The sequence below is a fragment of the Arvicanthis niloticus genome, chromosome 15, assembly GCF_011762505.2.
Source record: "Arvicanthis niloticus isolate mArvNil1 chromosome 15, mArvNil1.pat.X, whole genome shotgun sequence".
NCBI lineage: Eukaryota > Metazoa > Chordata > Mammalia > Rodentia > Muridae > Arvicanthis > Arvicanthis niloticus.
Window position 1 is genome coordinate 46,205,089 of NC_047672.1, and position 23,137 is coordinate 46,228,225.

Below are 23,137 nucleotides of genomic sequence, written 5' to 3' on the forward strand. Positions count from 1 at the left end.
CTGTGCTGGGCATCTCAGAACTGCTGGAGGAGGACTTTGTCGTTACCTTCCAAGTTGCTGCATTCCGCCTGAAGTAAGCAAATGTCCGTGTAAACCAGCTGTAAATTTCATTAAGTGTTAACTGCCTGTCAGATGACTCCATGATAGCCTGGAATGAGACAAGATACACAGTGACATAGAATAATGGTTTACTAACCAGGCTGGATGACACTCCCCCCATCCAAGCCTTCCTTTAAGCATTAATGAATTTTAATTTAATCAACAAAAGCTCGTTTTCCCTTTACTTACCTGCCTTATGAGAGTTGCATAAGTAAAGGGAGGTCTAACATCTGCGTTTTTATAAAATTCGTAGTTTGGGGCAATCTCTATAAAAATAAATAATCAGAAATAAGACCTGTTAATTCTGCTAATAACAAAGGGAAACAGAATCAATTTTTCATACTTTTCCTTAGGATTGGTAAAGCGATTTGGTGAGAAGCCACTGGCTGCGAGAACACAGAGCATGACAGTGGAATTGAATTATATAAAAGAGGCCATTTCTGACAAGAAGTGCAAATGAGGCGTCCCCTAGATGTTCACAGTACTTCAGGAGCAGTGTGACCAGCTGGCCTGAGGATTTCGTTCCCCCTACCAGCTAGGTCCTCTTTTAAGCGGGTGGTTTGGGCATGTTCTTACATGGACTTTTGCCCCTTGCCATAACCTTCACTTTTCTTCTCTAATACTTCTTAATGTAGGACAGGATCAACTCTTGACATCTGCATCTGTGGCCATCTGACAATGAAGGACCTAGCCCATCCCAACCTCCATGTTGAAAATAACTTCACTTTTTTGTAAAAAGGGGGCTTTGGGATCTAGTTCCATTATGTGACTATTATTATCCAGATGGCCCAAGGTGGCCTGTTTCGATGGGAGATGGGGCAAAAGGAGAAGAGATGAGAGAAGATGGCTTTTTAACAACATGTGACATTTCTACTCATGACGCTCTTAAGCAAATAAGTAGGCCAGCGTCAGGAGCCCTGGTCCAACCGCATCGAGGCAGTGCTTGATAAAGACTGATACGTCTGTACAGAGGCTCAACTGTGATGGTGCTCGCCACACACGTCCTTTTAAATGGCTCGTCTCATAGAGCATTACCTGCAGATGTTGGATGGCTCTCGGCTTCCCTCAGAGATCAAAGGATCTCATTGAATTGAGGTGATAACATGGTCTATCCTGACAACACATCTCTCAATTTCAATTTCTCTAATGGGGAGAGCTCCTTCCTGAACAACCATTCAGAACAATTCATCACAATGTGCTTAGGGAATCGCCTCCGTCCCGCATTTACCAGGAATAAAACAATTATCACTCCATAAATCATGACTTGAGTTTCCATGTGTCCTGGAATGGCTCGCGACCATTGCATCTACAGTTTTCCTCTCCCAAAGTCAAAGATCTCCACTGAATATTCATATCCTACCTGATGACATGGGGATGTTGTATTTGTCTGAGTGTCGCCTTCGTATGGCTCCCACATTGGGCACACTGGCTGGGGTGATTACTGAGGGTCCCTGGGTAATCGGGGTGACTGGGGCCGTTGGTGTGGTAGGGGTTTGAGGTAAGCTCTGTGGGGATGTCTCCAACATGTTCTTCGACATGGTGACACTAGACACCAGATTAAGCTGCAGAGGCCCGAGAGAAGGGCAGGAAAAAGGTAGAAACAAGAGAAAGAGACTTAAAAAGGTTTGACAAATGAGAGTGGATTCACTTCTACAGCTGTGTTGCCACTAATAAGCCGCAAAAGGAAGCAGCCAATCTCGACTAATTACAGGATGAAATTGTATCATAAGAACTCTAATTAGAGAATGCTGTTAGAGGTTATCTAATAATCTACTGCAGTGTTTCTCAGGACTACCTCACTCTTTCTTCTCCTACCAGACTTTAGTCAAAGTGTATTTCCTTAAATAAAAGCCTGTTGCTGATTATTGACTGCCCCTGTTGTTAAACAGTTCTATTCCCCCCCCCCCCCCCCAGTGAAGCAACAACAGCAGCAACAAGGAAGAACGCAGTGGTTTGAACCAATAGGACTTAAGAGGAATTTGCTATTCTGTTGCTGCCAGAATTTTTTTTTCCCATGGTCCCAAATCTCAGCTGAGAGGCTCCAGCCAGCTGGAAAATTTTACGCTGACCTTTAGTCTCCTTGCTAATTTGGTGGAATGGTAATGACATTACTACATATTCAAACAAAATTGTCTTAATTGCAAATTAGCCGGAGGAGGCTGAAAATTTTCAAATTAAATCTGATTGGAGATGGAGAGAGGGAAATGGAATTTCCTCACTAACAATCATTGGTGGCATGTGTTAACAAATATAATGAAATGTCAAGTTTGCCAATTCCTCTGGAAGTATCATTTTCAATTTATGATTACAGTGTCACTTAATGCTGATGTACCCTGGAAAGTGGGTGTCAGGGTAGAAAAAAGGAAAAAAAAGGTGAGAATGTATGCAAGCTGTTTAAGTGTGCCCTTCCTTATTCCCTTAGAAAGGCCCTGCTCATCATTATCAAAAACTCCTATCACCTCTGCCATATTTACCACACATCTTTTGTCATAAATAGTATCCAATTAGCAAAATTGTTATGCAGGCCAACCCATAGGATTCCTCCTATATGTTGAAATGGCATTCATCAGAGGAGAGAGCTACGGCCCTCTTCATTTTACATACTAATCTGTACAATCAAGGAAGAAAACTCATTTTTCTGCCTTGGTTCTCCAGGAAGCTGCTGCTGAGTGGCTAAATGGCGAATATCCAGCTTTTGTATATAATTTTGTAACACCTGCCTTTTAAAAATCCCAAATACACTTCTTAAGATAAACCTTTTTTTTTTAATGGGGAGAAAATGATGTGTACACCATTGATTGATCTTTCTTTGTGGATTTGTTTTACACATTTAGTCAGTAGAGAGATTTGTTAGGGAAACAAAAATTAACATATGCCAGCTAATTGTTCTTCGTTCTTGGGCAGCAGCCAGAAGAAGCACATTAGCAGTCTAATAATAACGACTGGCACCCTGAAGGCATCCCCAAGTGCATCTGTTCTCAATAAACCACAAACTGTTATTCTGTTCCTACTCTAAGCCAGCAGACTGGGCTGGGAATTCTTTGTTACGTACATAAATAAAAGCCGAGATAATACTACTAAATGCTGCACTTAATACATTTACAAAGCCACTGGTGTAAGCTTCCCTGTGATATGCCAGAGTCTGACTGTGTAGTTGAAGAAATGAAGAAAGGTCCAGGTGCATCTGGGTGTGTATGTTTTGTTTTGTTTTGTTTTGTTTTGTTTTGTTTTTTACAGTGACACAGAATGCATACTTAACATTATATTCAGTCCATATCATCTGTGCTGCATATCTGCACATTTTTAAAAAGGAAAACAGAACAACTTCCTCATACAATAGAAACCAAGCCACAAGCATTACTTTAAAAATTGTAAGCCAGCATAAGGCAGAAGAAGTAAAAGCCGGAAAAATGTCGAATCGTAGACCAATGGAGTATCTCTCCCAATGAATACTCAACAAGATTCTGCATTTACTGAACATATCAAAAGTTATCAAAACAGGAGAAGTACATCTTTCTTCTATGCAAACCATTCATGTTTACAATGTTCCAGTAACTTACTCTGCATCCTATAATAATGAGCATACCGTGTTTGTAGGCGTGCACTTAGAAACTGATAAAATAGAATTTATTATTAACTAAAGGGAAGCATGTAAAAGCCAGGATGAGCACTTAGGTAGCTCGGCTCATCTGAATATAGTCAAGGTTGGGTGAAACTCATTATTCAGGACTCGCAGCCTTGATAACTTTGATTTTCATCCATCCATAGCATGGCCAAAAGGTACCATTTAATGAAGTACCATTCAGAGAGTAAATGGGGTCATATAATAGACAGTGCGGTTGCACCTTGTGTTCATGTACTGATAGCTGTTAAGGGTGCGGTGATGAACCAACAGAGCTCATTTCTCCTTGGTAATAAATTCATGCTATTAATATTTATCAAATGTGTGGGCCGTCTCAACTGAGCCACTGCACATGAAACCATAAATCTCCACTATCATATCAATTCTGAAGCTTCTTTTGTACAGTGTATAAATTTTAGGGTCTTTTTGAGGGGTGTGAGTATTGACCACTCTTCTTTCAAACCAATTTGAGGCCAGGAGCGGCTTCCCACTTCAGATATCGCTAGTTCCAAGGGGGAACTTTAAACTGTGGTCTCATTTTAAATCGCTCATCTAAGATTCTGTATTAATTGCCCACCATCAAACGCAATTAGCAATTCTTTCATGTGTGGTTTATGTAATGTAATACTTCAATTACATTATTCATTCAGGTTCTGTTTTGGATTATAGGCTGAAAATTCTTTATTAGTGTAGATGTAACCATGCTGCTGGAGTTTTAAAAAATTTACTGATTGAATAATTAATTGGAAAAGAACAAGCTGCAGATTCCTGATGGATTTATGAGACAATTATTCTGTCTTGTGATTATCTACATTATCCTATAGAAGCTATGAGGGGAAAAATTCTTACTGAAAAGAAAGTCATAAATACTGTATCAAAAGAGTCCCAAAAGTTTATTTTTAAAATTAAAAATGCAGACATTCTATATTTTTAAATGTCATATGTCAGATTTACAAAGAGACCCTTCTCTTTCTTTCTATTAAAAATATGTTTATGGTGCTCTACACCATGTGACACAAAGGAAAAGCTACAATGTCTTTGCAGAAATGCCTCAGCAGAGTTTAAATAAATACAATATCTATGCAAAAAAGGCATATTTTGAATTATATTAATGAACAGGAGATACAGAGACACTAACGGGAAATCAGACAATGTACTATCTTCTGTTTCCTCCCCAACTACAAAACCGAGTATTCTTTTTATTGCCAGAGTAGAGCAGGGTGAAACAAGCTGGAAAGCCCTAACCATCAGGCATTACCGGGCCCTTAGTGAAAAATATCCCACAAACTTCCATTAAAGTCATTCTGTTGATTATTGAAGTTGCCGTGCAAACATCAGCTAGGAGAGATAACAGTATATTCATTTTCATAGTCTATGTATCTGACTATATTATCAGAAGGAGCCTAGGCATCACATTTTTAAGAGAAACTGTAGTTTTGTTTTCTATAAGGGATCATTACCCCTTGCAATAGCTCTTTACGTTCAGATTGTGTACACTAGACGGAAAAACTTCCCAATGCATCTTAATCTAAATAACCTTCAACAAAATGAGACAAAACTGGCTACAAAACACTAAGATACTTTTGAGAAAACATTTGATAAGAAAAAAAAATTAGTCTATTCATCTCTCTCTTGTGACTGATCTGAGTCTTCTGGGTCCAGCACATACCTTTTTATTTTCGATTGGTACTGATCCTGCTTCTTCGGGGTTGGGGGGCTCAAAGTCGGTCTCCCTTTAATATCTGTAAACCTATCACAGAAAGATATTCCCCCTGGCTTCGGCCCGCGAGACAGTGATTTGCGCACTGATGGGTGTACTTTGTTTAGTGTCACCCACAGTGTAGATTGGATGGATTTTGTAAAAGATAGCATTACTTTAGAAGAAACATACAATTTGACAAGCGATTGCATTTTACCTTCGTTTTATTGCTGCGGTTTTCATCACAGTCATTGTTTTCTAACTGTCCCTAAATGGCTCATTTTCTTAGTCTGTTACATCAGTATAGCTATTTACTGTTTATAAAGCAATATGCACTTACAGGTTTGGGAGATGGTTTGGGCTCTGAGGGTCGCATGTGCAAGTGGGTCATCATCGCTTGAAGACGTTCACGTTCTTTAGAAAGCTGTTAAGAAAGCGTGAGATCAGAGGCGTTTTAGAAATGACTGGTCCAGCTATTTTATTGCAGCGATACATCTTATCATTGAGCTTGTCTCCCAGTAATGATTCCTGCATATAAAAACCTGGGATGAGAAACTTAGCTGGGAGGAAACGCAACTTTAGCTAGAGAAAGGAGAAAACTTTCTGTAGCTTTTCCTAGGTTAAAGGTCAGGGAAAACAAATAACACTTCATCTTTTTGTCAATAAGAGAATTGAGGTCACAGTTGCTCCGACAGTAACAAGTTACCGAAACCATAAATTAGAAGACCCATGGTGTCTCTTTAAAGTCCTGTGGACACTGTTAGCAATGGACTAGTGCCGACAGCTGTGAAGGGGTGAAGGGTTCTCAAAGCGAAGTGCCTGCCAGGATTGTCTACAGACTTCATGCATTCCCACCGAGGTCCAGTTAGTGCCCCCTGCAATCTGCCATCATCAATCTAATTCAATAGAGTGACAGAGACCAGGCAGTGTGAAACGCTGAACTCTGCCACCGAGTCTGCATCCATACTTGCACTGGGTCTCATTACAACTGACGGACCTTACTTTTCCATCAGTCAGACACAGCAGAGAGAGAGAGAGAGAGAGAGAGAGAGAGAGAGAGAGAGAGAGAGAGAGAGAGAGAGAGACACATAATTGGTCACACTGCAGACAGAATCATCATCAGCTGACCACTTATGTTTTAATCTACATTTTAGCAATGGTAAACAGATCTATGTAGCCAAAGCTTTCTGTGCTACTATGACAGTGATACATTATTACATATCCCCTGTTATTTTGCAACTTAAACCTTTTCCCTTCTCTGGAGAAAGGAAGAGCATGATGGATTGGAAACAGTGTAAGGTGTAGTAAAGAGGATAAAAATCCAAGTTAAATGTTTAATGAAACAAAACAAAAAGTTATTTTTGGAAATATCTTAAGGATGACATAGGAGAGGAAGCCTTAAAGGAGTGCCAAACCCAAACAAATCTGGGGTGTTACTGCTTTCTGAGGTCTTAAAATTTCTGTTTATTTCTAGCAAAATTGTTTTACTTTTAAGTTTGAAAAAAAATACAACTTTGATAGCATTTTTACACTATGTATAACATGGTATATACATTGTTTGTCACTATGTGAGACAAAGACAAATTAAGTATTGTAGGTCTTAAATTCTAAATACAGTATACACAGATATCAAGCTATTCTTCAGTTCACTCACACTATTATAAAAAGGCACCTTTGTTACAATGTACAATCCTTTGTCAAGGGGAGTCCAGATTAGCTTGTATAAAAACTGTGCAACAATGTCATAACTTATGGGAGTTTATGTCTCCTGTACAGGATCTACAATAGGAAGAATATAGATTGAAAGTTTGAGAATATCTGAATATATACAACAGGACCTGAAGTTTACTTAGGTCCAACTGATATAGAAAGCATAGGACTCTACCCTGTTATCAGTTGTTTTTATTAAAAAATAACTTAATTTCCACATATTCGAACAGGTATTGTGTTATCAAGACAATAATGATGTAGCCAGGAAGAACCAGCCACTTGCTCAGTACTCAGGTTAGCACACCAGAACTCTGAAAAAAGTGCACAGGAAGGGAGTGTGTGACCAACCTGTATTTCTAATTGCTGTACCACCTGCATTTGCACTCGACACTGGGCAGTGCTTCGGTCATCCAATGCATGCTCATTGTTAAGGTGCCTATAAAACATAAGACATGAGACAGAATGAGAAGTAATGTTGGCCCAGCAATATGTGCCTGACTGAATAGGCATTACCCTTACAGGGCACTTGTAGATTTCTTTGCAGTGGGAAAGCTGAATGCCTGGAAGCCCTGGAGAAAGAAGGCAAATGCTTCAATGTTTAGTGAAAATTATTTGTGTGATACAAAGAGGCTCTTCAAGTAGCAGAAAATATCATTGTCTCTAAGCTGTTGTTACAAGAACATTTCTCCATCCTTTTACAGAGCACAAGTAGAAGTCATGATGTATTATTTCCCATGCTTTCAGCATCTTCTTTGTCAAGACGTGTGTGTGTGTGTGTGTGTGTGTGTGTGTGTGTGTGTGTGTGTGTGTGAGAGAGAGAGAGAGAGAGAGAGAGAGAGAGAGAGAGAGAGAGAGAGAAGAGAGGGGGATAGCAATTTTCTACTTCATTTGTATTTTTAAAAAATTGTTTGTACTTTGATTTTTAGTGAGAAATATTTTATGCCTGGATGTGGTGTGAATTATGCAAGGGTGGTGGAGTTTTCCATAGAAATATACATACCCACAATTAATGGTAGTATTCTCTTACTAATGCATAAAATATATCAGAGATTCAGAGGAATAAGATTGAAGTTTCTTGTAAATAGTCCCAATTGGGATGTAGTCATGACATACGTAAACACAGTGAAAACTTAAACACAGTACACAACTTAAAGGTGTTACTCTAATCTTAACATGTGGGCTTATTATTATACACAAGGGCTGAAGATGTCTCTAATACATGGTATCTTACTGTACCAAAAGAAAACTAATGCAACAACACCTTCAATAAGCATGAAAATATCCAGTAATTTTTGCTTTGTAATTTATAATACATTATTATTTCATGACTGCCTAAGTTAATAATTTTCAGGTAATTCAGTTCCATTTGGTATGTCTACTTAACCCATGGGTAAATGAAGACAGCAATTTAAGAGACACAGAAAGTGAAAATGTTTATTGAACATAACACATAATTAGGAAATGATATATTTACCTATATATATTTCAATATCATTTAAAATATCTCTAAAGCCTTTTCTGTAATTCTGAGAGTGCTGAATTAAAAATTGTGCTCCCTTTTTACCTATGCGTCTTAGAGCAGAAAATAATGCATAGATAGATGCACTTGTAATACAATATGAAGATTTAAGGTGTCAGTGACTCAAAGCTAACTTGTAAACAAGTGGATTATCTGTTAGTAGATCTAGGTTCAGCCATCAGAAACCTTTGTTCCTTTCTACTCCAACTTCGATAAACTAGGCCAGTTTGTTTTAATACCTTCTCATTGATTATAGCAACAAACCCCCCATGTATCTTGCTATAATTGCCAAGCTTGGCTGATGATAAACTGGGAACCAAAACAGTGAGGTGGATCAGGTCAAGCTAGAGTTGTGTGACCAGAGCACATGAGAGGTCCTTCCCACTCCTGTCTGCTCTGGCTCAGCTCCAGCAGGATCTGCTAGAAACCTGGCTGTAATGAGGAATAGGATCATTCAAGGTCTCTGAGAAGAAGGCATAGAATGCCAGAGTAAGCCAGGGTCAGTGAGTGGTGTAAAATATTACTAATTTCTAATAAACAAGACAGCATTAAAAATTATTCTTCAAGATTTTGTTCCCCAAATTTTAATGAGGAGCAAAGCAATTTCCTGGCTACATTAACAATATTTTCATGCATCCTTATGGTTTGCTATTGTTTGGTATTGTTGTATTTTTGTGAGTTTTTTTTTCTACCAGCAACTCTTAGGGAAAACACACATAATTTATCCTGCAATCAGCCTAAAAGATGCATATTTTTAAAAGGCTATACATAAAGATTAGGATATAAATAGAATCCAGGAGATAAACAGATGATGCAGTTTTACCTGAAAAGGTATATTCAGTATAAAACATATTTTTACATGAAACTACCTTTTTTAAAAAAAATTATACTTGTTTACTTCTTAGTGATAATTATCTTATATTAAAACAACTTTTTAAAAAAGTAAAATATGTTTGCATTATATTCTAGGGTCTTAGAGACCTATTCATTTTATCTCTGCAGCTTTTATTAGAATAGAGACTGGAGACTACAATAATAGTCAATGAGGTTTTGTCTTGATTGAATTTTTCAGTGGAACACAAAAGAACCTTGCCATTAAAATAGTCCTTTATTCTCCTGTATGAAGGCGAAAGGTTTTTAAAGTGTTGTGATGTTCAGTAATGAGCCTCTATCTAAATTATCATTGGTGACAAACTCACAAAGCACTTTTCGAGGACACATAGTTATGAAATGCCACGGCTGCCACTTTCCTTCCTGTAATTATAGGCTAGCTTGCAGCCCTTCAATGATCATTTATAGAACAGCCTCCAGTGGATTACTGAGAACTTGAAAAACACATACATACCTCTGCCACATCTCCCTTATCCTTTTTCTGCTATTGTTTACCAGTGATATGTAAAATAATGGTGCCTATTCATTCCCCCTACTTAATTATGCCAATCAAAGTACAGAAATAGAGTCGGATATAAATACAAATCAATAAGACCAAATAAATAGGCTAAGTATTAACATTAAATTATGAATTTATGTATTTATGACTATTTTGTGCTCAAATTATTCTCTTTTATGTTTTCCTAACCATCTCAGGTACTACATATTGCTGTTCAAAAATTCTTTATGATTTATAAATCAAGGATGAGATAATGCTGAAAAATGAGAGGATTGGTAGATTTTTGCAGTCAGTGCCTAATTGCTGTTTCAAAATGCATATGCAAAGGGACATTTCATTAATCATTTAATCATGTCCCTCGCAGGAAGTTGGAACTAATGTTGCCAATACCCTTTTTTTATATGAATTCTCCATGATACCATCTTACGCATTTGATATATTGCCTATGTCATAAATTATGGGTCCTTACAAAGAACCAAGTGGGATTGTTATCCCAGAAGATGCTTGTTAGAAATCCTTTATTAACTTTCTTGTTTTACTTATTGCTAGTTCTATTTCATAGCTTCATACTAGCCACCAATAATGCTTTCTAGTGGCAAAGGTCTGTAAATTACCCATGCAATCACTAACACCATTTCACAGGCCTGTTCTACGTCTACTGGTCTGCTAACAAGGCGATTACACACAAATTACTGAATGCCTATGAAATATTTAAATGCATTCTACTCTACTATGCATTAATAAGAGCAAAGCAAGCTCTGGAATTCTGGTTAGCTCCAGTCCCTAATGTCCCCTAATGAGCCTCTTACGGAGACTGCAGTTCAAACAGAGAGGTGAAGAAAAAATGCAAAGGGGGCCTTCAGAAAGGCAGCGCAGAGCAAACATCGTGGGAGACACTTCTAATTTATGGGTCACTTTATAGCTATATTGATTTTTGTTTTCAAAATGGAATAAATGATGTGGCCGGCTGACGTTCTTTCAGAACTGCATTGAATCTCTGTGCTAGGTAGGTAGTGTGAACTACCTACCTAGCACAAAAAAAAAAAAATCAAACAGGTAAACAAACAAACCATAAACAGTCAGCCAAGGTCTTTCTAAAAACAATTAAACAAATATTTCAGGAACACAGAAAGTATGGGAGGGGGATCTTTACAATTTATTTGTTTAACGCAAAATTCCCTTCCATGAAGCTTTTATGGTTATGAATGCATGTGGATACTTCAATTATACACACTGCAGATTAGCAATTCAATTTTTAACCTCTAGATTTTCTTCAAATTCATTTAAAGTTATACTATTTATAAGCTAAAAAAAAAGGGGGGGGGAATGTACTTAAATCCAATTGTCTCAGAAACGGTTTGAACAAAATGTTTCACTTGCACATCACTGGGAGTTGATTTATTTTGCATCAAGCTTTTTATGTTTAAGCACTGACAGGAGTTTAAATACAAAATGTTAGCTGTCACTATTCATTTAGCTGATTACGTGAGATGCCTTAGTTTTGAAAGATATGGGCACTGTCACCAAAAGAAACAACAGTCTGACAAGTTCAAAGAATGCCTCCTTGAGGTCATAATTTTGTAGCCATGCTGCCTAGTGAAAGACAAAGAAATAGACAATACACACTAAAGTAAGAACATAGACTGTAGAGTAGTCAGCTCCAAGAGAAAGAAAAACAAATTTCCACTAAATAAATGAATAGGTTTCCACCGCTTTTTCTGCTGCTCATTTTGCCGTATCAAGCCTTAAAGAACCAGCACTAATCACTAGCAGGCTACCTTCATTCATTTTCATTGTTTAATTAATCTTTAGAATGCTCATAGGTGTATAGAAATTTTAAAGAACACTACCCATTGTGACTTTCTCAAAGGCCAGTACTTCTGGTGCTGTGTCTCTCCATTTTGGCCCCTGTGTGGGCAAGTTCAAGAACACTTGTCTGCTGACTGGAATGCTACACTCTAAACCTTTTGGCTTAAGCTCTGAAAGTCAATACATCTATATTCAAGCTGACTTTGGTGCAATGGAATGGTAATTAATTCTGCAGTCAAACTACACTAAAGTTTTGTCAGATGTGATTACACTTTGACATTTAAAAGACAGTAATGAAGAAGTAGTACTAAATGCTTTTAGTGATCTTCTGAGAGCCTCAATTACTGGTCAGAAAAAAAAATTGGTTAAATTCTGTTAATTTTCACTTTCCTATAAAGTTGGAAATTTTCTCCTGAAGATTTTAAGATTGGATTTTGTCTTGTATCTTTGTTTCCATCTATTACTATCACAATTTCTATATTAATTTTCATTTTTATTTATCTTGCTTGCTAATTAATGTGTAGATAAAATTAAATTTCTGAGAATGATCACCTGATACCTGGGAATATAAAGATATATATGATGCTGACTCAACTTTTTCTTGAATAAATAAAGTATTTCATTAATAAAATATTTTATTTCTTTTCAAATTTCTCACATATCTTTAAGAAAAAGATAATACCAATTTAGGAAATATGCCAAATTAATTTTTCATTTCAGTGTAGTATATTGGCATTAAGTAGTAACAGAATTTATCACAGATCTTTGTATTAGAAAATTTAAAGCATATGATATTAAAAATGGGGTAGAACAGAGACTGTACAGTCTACTGTCAATACTTTGTCATCAATATAAAGCGAATGGATAGAAATGTCCTTGAAACCAGGGTTGATATATAATTGAAAGAAAGTGCTTTTTAAATTATAATGTCTCCAGTTAAAAACAAACAAACAAACAAAACAAATACCAGGGTGATATGAGAAAAGACCATGGAGAATGAAATGAGAGAGTCCATATTCATTCACTAGTTAGTGATTCAAACTAAATACCGGAGATGTGTGAGAAATGGTCTTCATGTGTCTTAAAGGAAGCCATACTAAAGGAGAGAAATGCACTTCCCCTCAGAAAATGAGCCAGATTTTACTTAAAAAAATATTTAGAGCAAGTAAATACCTACTAAGCAGTTTTAAGTAGTTTTAAAAATCCAGCTATCATTACTAGGGCATAATATCAGTCACCCTAGAAAGAAGCTCACTGAAAGCAAATGTACCGTAAGGCTGGAGGTAAAAATTATGGAATTATTGCTAAAATAATTTACATTTTTTGGTTTTTTTTTTTAGTCTTTTTTGGTTGTAGAAACTTCATCAAAGATAACTAACATCTTTTAAATACCCCCTTTTGCTGGGAATAGGATAGCAAATTTCACACCCAGAAATCTGGCAGCTCACAGTTGGTTTGGTATAACAAACATGTAAATTTTCATTTAAGTCCATTCCTCAAGAGCCATTGTGATCTGTGAAGCAAATTTTCTCTTAATTGGTTTGAAACTATATGAAAAAAAATCTTCGTGGAAGTCTTCCTGTAATCATTTATAAAGGTATTATGATACCAAGTGCTTGCCTCGTTGTTAGGGTACTTCGGCTCTGTACTCTGCAGTCGGTCTGCCATTTGTAAACACATCTTTTTGATGTTTCTGCCAACATCCTGGCAACAAAGCAGTGCAATTTCAAATGAGCTAATTAACTTAATTGTTGATGAAGCATGAAACAGTTCATTCACCCTGTTAGCTGCACCATGACAACACAAGAGGCTGAGCCTGCAAAGACACTCATCTTCATAAACCTATCTGCAGCTCCCTGTTCAGATCTTCCCTGGACCAATACAGGGAGCAGAAAATCATCCATGAAAAGAGAAAGCTCTCATCTGCAGGAGAATCCCTCAAGGAGCCTTGAAACTAAAATATTGTAGGGAGATATAAAGGATGCACAGGGTTTGATTTTGCGCTGGAGAAGTTGTATAATCTACTTTCCAAATACACCACCATGAATGGCAAAGGCAACAACAGGAAGGAAATGTGGCTGCTGCGACAAATGCTCGGCATCACTGAACTTCATTGTTGATCCTTAGTATTAAATGACTTTATTGGAAGTGGACATACAGAATCTGCTCCTTTAAGCAGACCTACAGACTATGTCTATTTTATTTCATTTAGAGAAATGGTACGCTTATTCAAATATTACATAAAATTTTTAATTAAAAATTTCAATTTTTTTTTCTTGCAAACTTGTTTCATAGTGATTAAAACCACCATCATGGCAGGCAGGCTTATATTTCCATTGAAAATAATTTGCAAAATGCTTTCATAAAAAATGAATACGACCTATGGACAATTTTAGCCTGATTTTTCCAATCCACTTGTTGAAACCAACTGAAAACTCAATCTGCTCGGGGAGGGATCATCTTTTCATTCGTCCTTCAGTTACTGTTTATTTTACAGCAGTGTGCCAAAATTCCCATGTAATCTGTCTCCCCTTCCCCAAGAATAGTTAAAACCTACTTCAAAAACTGTCCAAAATCTTCACATATGCTTTCACAGCCTGGCCACTTGCAGACTCCATGGCCATAGAGAGTGTGGGAGGCCCCAGTCTCCTCATGTGACGAGCTGCAGCAAGAGAACACAACGTCAGATTCATCTCAGAAAGCCATAATCGTTGCAGGCTGCTAGCGCCTGTCAGGTTACGATCAGTGACAAACAGGTCAAAACAGGTCAATTCAGCTCAGTGCAGTCAGAAAAATTTAATCGTTCTATTGAATAGTTCAACTGCCAAGGCTAGATGATGTTCCAATTAGAGGAGAAATAGAGCCAAAGATGACTGTTAATAAAGGATGAAAGACTAAGAGGACTCTATAATATCATATGCTAATCCTGCCATATGACCTGACTGTAACATTTTACCTCTAAATAAATATATATATATATATATGTAGACTTATGCTGTGGAGTGGGAAAAATATATTTTAATGAAAGCTATATGAAAGTCATCATAATATTTTTTCAATACTTCTTTAAAATGCAGTATGAACAATAGGATCACTTAAGCCAATATTCATGTGAAACCATATATATATATATATACACATACATATATACAAATATTTCTAGTAGACACAGTTGATTTGAAAAATCCTGCTCTGGAACAGTGTTTATTAGCAATATCCTTTCATAATTATGGTAGGCCTTTAATAAGTGGGTACGATATAAGATAAGGAGATCCTATGAAAACTAGCATATTTCTTAAGTATATAATCATCAAATTAATCTCAATTAAAACAACAGCATGAAAGCATCCAGAAGCATAGCATTCTGTAGTAAAAACTAAGATGAAAATCTACAAGTGCTCAGATAAAGGGGAGGAACATTGCCACACTTTGGTCTTCTATTTTAAACAGTGCTGTAATTACTTTCATGTTTCTTTGATATATATATATATATATATATATATATATATATATATATTTTTATATATATATATTTATATATATATATATCAACAAATTTGCCCTAGCTAGGCAAATATGTTATTACATGACAATACCACCTATCTACTCCACATTCTTTTGGGAACAGAGCAGTTCATGTGTGTAAGCCATTTCATTATAAAATTTTGTACCTAATCTTCAGATTTTAAAAACAACTTTTCTCTTTTAGAAATTCTTAGATTATACAATTTATTTATGTAAGTTATTTGACAAGATCTGACTTGGAATTGCTGTGCCTAAACAGGTGGCATCAAGTATAAAATATGGCTGTGCCGGGCGGTGGTGACACACGCCTTTAATCCCAGCACTTGGAAGGCAGGTGGAGTTCTGAGTTCAAGGCCATCCTGGTCTACAGAGTGACTTCCAGGACAGCCTGGGCTATACAGAAAAACCCTATCTCAAAAACACAAAACAAAACAAAACAAACCAATATAACTGGATATTTCTTATGGAAGCTCAGTTTTAAAGAAAATAGACAGGACACTAAGGTGAGAAGTTACCTCACACAGTGTAATATTGGTAACAAAAGCCCAATGACTTTCCTGTATACATTCCCAGTTAAATTTATTTTATAAATCATCAAAATGTACTCATTTCACTATATTCATTAATCCACCTCAAGCAAAAACACTTTTAAATTTCAAATAATTAAAAATGTGTGCATCATGCACATTTTTCCTTAATTCACATTTCAAGTGTGTCCTTAGAAATTAGAAAGTAATTGAACATTATGTAATCCACAATATAGACAGCCAAAGTTGCCTTTATATTGTTGTAGCAATGTTCTCATAACTAGAATTAATTCATAATATATTATTTATCAAAATAGTTCAATATAATCATTCTTTGTACATTCATGGAAAACTTAATTTCTTTAGGCATGTTCTCCATTTATATCTAGTACACTGGTAGCGTTTGAAGCCGTTTTACAGTTTAAAAAAAATAAACAAGGTCAACAATAATGATTTCTCCTTCACTTGCTCTAAATACAGTTTTTGTCCCTGTTCATTTTTAGTTTTGCCAACAGTAGTGATGAAAGACGTGTGAGAATACAGTGCAGCAGACTTACCTGTCCCGCCTTGCATTCAGAACTGAAGACTGTCCATTCACTATGGAATGATGGGTTATTGGTGGTGATGCTTTGGAAGTGGTGGAGGAGGTAGTCGAGGAGGAATTGTTAGTTGTGAGGTCTAGCCCTCCATGCTTAATGCCGTTGTCTTCCATACTGTGGACTCCAGTCACTTCTTTCCATAGTTGCTGAATCTCAGCAGGACTTAAGCCAGCTATAAAATGAAAGAAAGCCCCACTAATATAATACAGAAACATATTCATGGGCTTCAGAAAAAATTACAACCAGCATTAACGCATGATAAAAATACTCTTGTACCACCAATACGAATGGTTTTTGTTGTTGTTGTTGTTTGGTTTTTTTGGGTTTTTGTTTTGTTTTTTTAAATCCCAAACAACACGTTATTTATTTTAAAACAACCTTTTGAAAACAGTACTGAGGAGAACAGGTTTGGGAAATATATGGTTGATGAAAAAAAAATCTACCTATCTTTTATTTATGAATTAAAAGAGGAGAGGGGAGGGAGGGAGAGAAAGAGAGGGAAAGAAAAGGGTAAGGAGAGAGGGAGGAGATAACCAGTTACCACTGGTTGATTAAAAAACTCTTACTTCTTATTTTAAACAGTTTTCTGGTTCAGATTCTTTGTGTTTACTTGGCAAACAAAATTGGGACCAGCAAGCTTGGTATCTTCTTTTGATTTTGACTATTATTTTGAAGAAATATTTTGAAGTATCTTAAATGACTTGTTTTGGTTTTTTGTTTCTTGTTTTTTTTTTTTTTTTTTTTTTTTTTTAAATGCTTGCATGCATTGCCTGTGCTCACAAAGCTTAAACACATGAAAATTGCAACTTAAATTTAGGCTACCCGTTCCTAACACAAATGCCATCTCTAATTAATAAAACCACTTGCAAATGAAAATTTTGTTTTCTGAAAGGGACTTTCACAGGGGAAACAAACCAGTCTTAAGGGCAGAGACCATGTGCCTATCTGTCGATGGCTAAATGAGCTCAGTCACATTGTTGGGGGTTCTTTTTCTCATAAAGATGTGTCAGAGCAGTGTGTGTGTGTGTGTGTGTGTGTGTGTGTATCATGAATTCTAGGTTTTTTTGTTTTTTTTTTTTTTGTGTGAATGTATGTGTCCAACTATATGTATTTCTCGTACTTTGTCTTCAGCTTTTTTCGTCTCTTTGCTTGATTCCGGTCTGATATTTTTGTTTTATTTAATTTTACTTTGTTTTCTTTTCATATTAATCCTTAGATGCCTGTTTGTTTTCTAATCAGATACAAACAGGCAACTAACAAAGGTTGGAGATGTGTATAGAAGGAGCTAGGGGGAGCTGGAGAGAGGAATCATAATCAAAATATATTGTATAAAATATTTTAGGTAAAATTCTGAAAAATAAATAAATAAACAAATCAAAGAAGACTGACTTGAATGAATTTGCTCTTAAAATACTTTATTACCAAAATATCAAAGTGACTAAATAAAATTATAGTAGAAGAAATGAAGCTGTAATTTTAATTATTGTCATTTATTGAATGCATAATATATCCTGAAGCTTTAGCAAATGGTTTATATTCCTGAATCCAGTGACCTTCACTGGAAGTCAGGACTCATAATGTACAGGTACGCACAAGGCCCACCTTCCAATGACCCTAAGCTCCAAACACTGTGCTCTGTAATTCTATGTGGTGCTACCTCTACAATAATATACAGGTCCAGGGATCAACCAGCAGCGCAACCAAAGTGTAGCAACACCAGTGGCTGTGGTGATGGCTATCTATCAAATGATGTGCAGGGAAGGGTTTTCTGGACCAGCAAGAAACACTGGAGCTAGACAGCAGAGGATGTAGGGAAGGGAGTAAGCACTCTTCTCTCTAGAGAGTGATAAACAGCCAGTGGCCAGCATTCCCACTGGCCCAGTTGTAACTCTTTGCCAATTTATACTTTGCGGTGGTAACACAAAATTGCCATGCATATGACAATTTCAGACATTGTTAGTTTATCCAAAGCTATCATTTTGGTTATTTTGGATCCTTAAAATGTTAAGGAACAATCTGAGATAATAAGAATGACAAGATAAAGTTGGCTTTCTAAAGTTATCTCGGAATAACTTTTTGTTTCTGTCAAGAAATGTGGTTTTCTAATGGTATATATCATCTTTGTTGTAGAGAAAACTGTTTCATACAAAATTTATTAACTGTCTCTTTAATGGTAGCATTGATAGAGTCATGAATCTTTTCTGATCATAACTTTTTAAGACCTGTCTGAGTCTGTAGGGTGTTCTGATCCCCAGAAGCAAAGCTCTTTCCTCTCAGCATCTATCTATCTTCAGTATCCCATACTGCTGTCTCCCTCTTCTATCTCCTAAGTTTTAGCCTAGACAGCTACAGGTGCTTCATGGTCTCTTCACCCTTCCACCTGACTTGAATTATATGAGGTAAATTAAGTCATGCCCATTCTCAGGCAAAGCCCCTGGAAGTGTTTTCCAACACTTAGATAAAAAGCAAAATCAATCAAAAGCCCAGCCTTTACTGTACGTGTACTATGGCCCCACAGTATGGCATTTCTTCTGTCTCTTGCCTGGTCTCAGCTATCATCTTCTACACTTTTCTTTTTGTTGTAGCTATCTGGTGCTTCTGTCCTGCTATAAAAATTCATGCATTTTCTGGTTCTCTGGCTATTCTTACAGCAATGGCTATTCTCTCTGGGGAGATGCCCAAGGTTTTCTCCTTTCTTTTTCTTAGACAGCTTTAAAACCACCCTCCCCCTTTCCCTGAGAGGTCATTTGCCATAGCTGCCACCGATGTCCTCCTCCACCTTTTTTCCCATCATTTCTGGACTGTAGAGATTACTTTTACTTAAAGAATATTAGCTTAGCTTCTGCAATTATGCAAAGTCTGGACTGTTAATGGAGCGATGGCTTTTACTGTCTGTCTCTTCCTTTCAATCATTCTTTACTCTCACTCGCTCTCACTCTTCGAAAGTTTGACAAGCAAGATCAGGTTTTTCTTTTGCTGTCCTCTCCCAGTGCCTTGAACAGTGCCTGGATGCTTTCAGTAAATACAGTTGATTTCTTTGTTTTCAAAAGACTATACAGTTCTTGAAAACCTGTTGGTTGTAACATCAAAGTTTGGTACCTTTAATGAAATCCTTACGTACAGACATTGCTACCTGTAAGATCAATGTCTAGAGAGTTACAGATGGTACCAATTATACTTGATATACTTACTATGAAAGCACTTTGAAAGACTATAGTAGTTAGTGATGTTATTGCTACTGAGTTTATGTGCTTTGTTAATTATTCTGTTAATTTAAGTATTCACTTGCCTTCTGAATGATTTTCATAGTTGTTTTTATGTTTTTATATTCTATTCTTTGGATAGAACTTAGTGATAGCCTCATGCTATAAAACTATGTTAAGGGCTAGGTCCTTAGTAGGACCTCAAAAAGATTCGATGACTAACCTGCTTACCATTAAGGCACTGTTTCCTAGTTAAATATAAAAAAATATAGTTTTCAATTATTAAAAAGGGTAGAAGATAATACAAATAAGGAATGGTAGCTGCCCAATGAACTGGTGCATTACCATCATCTCAGGATACTTAAATAGTCCCATACACATGCTGATCACAGCTCAGAGCAGAGCCATAGGTCTGGAGGAAGGATTAACTTTCACAGTGATTCCAGAGTCCAAAGACTAAAGGTGAATTTCAACATAGAAACTATCACCTCACCTTTGAGATAAAGTTTTACAGCAATCAATTGCTTAAATCCTTCTTAATAGGCACAAACAATCTAAAATTATTAAACTGCAGTCCTGTTAGATTCATAGTCTTCCAAGCTAGATATTTTGAGGGTTCTAGAGCTCTGTAATATGATCTGAGTGAAAAAATTTTGAAATGTCAAGAAACAAACAAAAAAATCTTGACTCAATTTTTATCTCAATATTTCAATACATATTTGAAAAAATGATAAACCCATGCTGAAATTATATTAATTTATATTAGCATTTAATATTAGGTAAAGACTTTAGAGCTGTAATTAAGCTGTACCCTATGTCCCCAAACACAGTTCTTTGGTATTTGTTTGTTTGTTTTGTTTTTTTTAATTTAATATTACCATGTGAGCTTGTGAGGTCTTTCAAATCTTGCATGTTCTAAATCCAGCTTCCTGTTTTATACTTATTTTCTGCTAAAACATGCCCCCGGCAGCTTTCTCCATCCACTGTAATAGATGCCACAAGTGCCCACTCTTCTATGCACCTGCTGGTCTAAGAACACCTAAAGGAAATTAGTACACAGTTTCTCAAACCATGTCTACTAGATTTTGGAAAGGTTAAAAATAATACTGATGGTATGAGGCACTGAGCCCCCATAGTTGCCATTGTTGGACACTATGGCCTAGATTTCTTACATGACTGCAAACCTGGTACAAGGGGCTGGGGTGTTTCTTATTCTCAGGTCATTTCCTACATGATTGCTTCGTAGCACACTTCTTCTCTGGTCCTGTTTAAATGCTCTACTGTTTTGTCTGTCCTCTTCACTCAGAAGAGATTTACATTAGTGCACCTGAAAACATATTCTAGGGAGCAATGGGCTAGAATATTAAAGAATAATAATCAACTTTTATCTTCAAAAAGATGATTCAATTTCTCTGGACCCATGTCAAAGACACAAATAAGTTCCTAAACCCTTTATTAAGTATGTGACTTTAAAAGTCTGTGGCAACAGAACACTGGGCAGTATTCTTCTCCTTTTGAAATGATGACTTGAACCTGGTTGCTATTCACTGCTAGACTTAGAAATAAACATTGGTGAAATTTTTCCTCAAGATTCAACTGAATAAAGAGATAAATTACTAAGTGAGCAGCAGGTCATGTAGCAGAAAAGGCAATTTAATCATAATCTTTTGATCCTTTATTCTGAGTTTATGGAGTAAATATAGTGTGCCAAGAATTGTGCTAGATGTTAATTAACAATCTAAAATTCATGTATATATTTTACAACCTTGAAGTAAATATACAATTTTCAGTGGTTGTCCTTATAACTAAGTGTTATGTTTATACTTTTTACATTAAAATAAGTGACTTTTTAATATCTTTTCTTCTATTTTCAGAAATTATTTTTTTAATGTTAGCTAATTTTTTAAGGTCTGAGGAGACGGTTCAGTTGATAAAGTGCATGCCATATGAACAGAGAACTTGAGTTTTGATCCTTAACGCCCATGTAAAAAGCCAAGTTATAGGCTAAGGTGATGGCTTAGAGGATAACACATGAGTGCTTCTGTATAAGCATAAGGACCTAATTTCAAATCTCCAGCATCATCAAAAGCCCAGTGTGGTTACACATGTCTGCAACCCCAGCACTATGGGAGATAGCGACTGGAATGGCTAGAGTTTCCTGGTCACTAGCATGGCTCCTGGTGCAGTAAAGAATTTTAATCAAGAGAATATACGAGAGATTGATAGTGCACCGTATTAGATATCCACCTCTGGTTTCCAAGTGTGTATATGGAGGGTATATAAGAGATAGCCTCTCTTTAAAAAGGAAGGAAGACAGAAAGTAATAAAGACACTAGCAAGAGTCATTTGACTTCTTTGTGTATGTATGTATAAACATGTGCACACACACACATATACATTCATACCTGTACACACATTTGTATACAAAATCATACAGCATATATATGTACATACATACAAAAATAACTTGTATACATTATGATATAGTATAAGTCTACTATGAATATCTAATTAATGAAATGCTATTTAATAGTACTTTTCAAATTTCTAGGGTTACACAAAAGTAATAAAAGCAAAGTTTAGTAGAAATATTTATATCATTCATAATGTATTAAGACAAGATGACACAGGGTAGTGGTGGTGCACACCTTTAATCCTAGCACACAGGAAGCATAGGCAGGCAGATTTCTGTTGGTTTAAGGTCAGCCTGGTCTATAGAGAGGATTACAGGACAGCCAGAACTACACAGAGAAACCTTGTCTCAAAAAACCAAAATCAAAACCAACCAACCAACTAACCAACCAACCAACCAACCAACCAACCAACCAACCAACCAACCAAAGAAACCAAAAAGAAAAGTTGACATCAGCATTTTGAGTTCAGATATTTTTATGTTCTGTATACTTTTTTTTTTAAAGACAAGGTTTTTCTGGCTCTGTAGATCAGATCTGCTTCAGACTCAGAGATCTACCTGCCTCTGCTTCCCTAGTGCTGGGATTCAAGTTGTGTGCCCCCACATCCAGCTGTACTTCCCACATTTTATTCTTAATATTTACATTTTTTAAAAAGTGTCATACATACACGGATATAGTAACTGTGTTGAAGAGAAGAAATTATTCTAGAAGAATCAGTTCTCTAGCAGTCCTTTTCCCCAGATAATAGATTAAATATCTACAGCATCTTTCAGATGTCTATATATTTGCTCAACTTCAGCTAAACAAAATATATTGTTATGCTTATTAGAAACCACCAACTAACGTAACACTCATCTTTCATGTGTATGTGTGTGGAATCAGGGCCCATCAATTCTCCACATTGTCTAAATGTCAAACCTCACAAACGAAAATACAGATATTTACTTAGGACCCAAAGAAATATATCTCTACCAAAGGATACAGGCATCCCTTCTATGTTTAGAGAGAAAGAGAAAGAGAA

The 23,137-nt window shown here is 36.3% G+C and overlaps 1 protein-coding gene across 8 annotated transcripts in view; it reads right to left on the bottom strand.

Moving 5' to 3' along the window:
- Foxp2 (forkhead box P2) overlaps positions 1 to 23,137 on the bottom strand; it is a 511,758-nt gene that overhangs the window by 29,901 nt on the left and 458,720 nt on the right. For all 8 annotated transcript variants that reach the window (XM_076913685.1, XM_034519090.2, XM_076913682.1 and 5 more), the window contains 7 exons: positions 16,458 to 16,671; positions 14,406 to 14,510; positions 7,479 to 7,566; positions 5,761 to 5,844; positions 1,460 to 1,661; positions 289 to 365; positions 47 to 148 (listed from right to left, as the gene is read on the bottom strand). In XM_076913685.1, the coding sequence (XP_076769800.1) occupies positions 47 to 148; positions 289 to 365; positions 1,460 to 1,661; positions 5,761 to 5,844; positions 7,479 to 7,566; positions 14,406 to 14,510; positions 16,458 to 16,671 (872 nt within the window). The remainder of the gene's footprint in view (positions 1 to 46; positions 149 to 288; positions 366 to 1,459; positions 1,662 to 5,760; positions 5,845 to 7,478; positions 7,567 to 14,405; positions 14,511 to 16,457; positions 16,672 to 23,137) is intronic.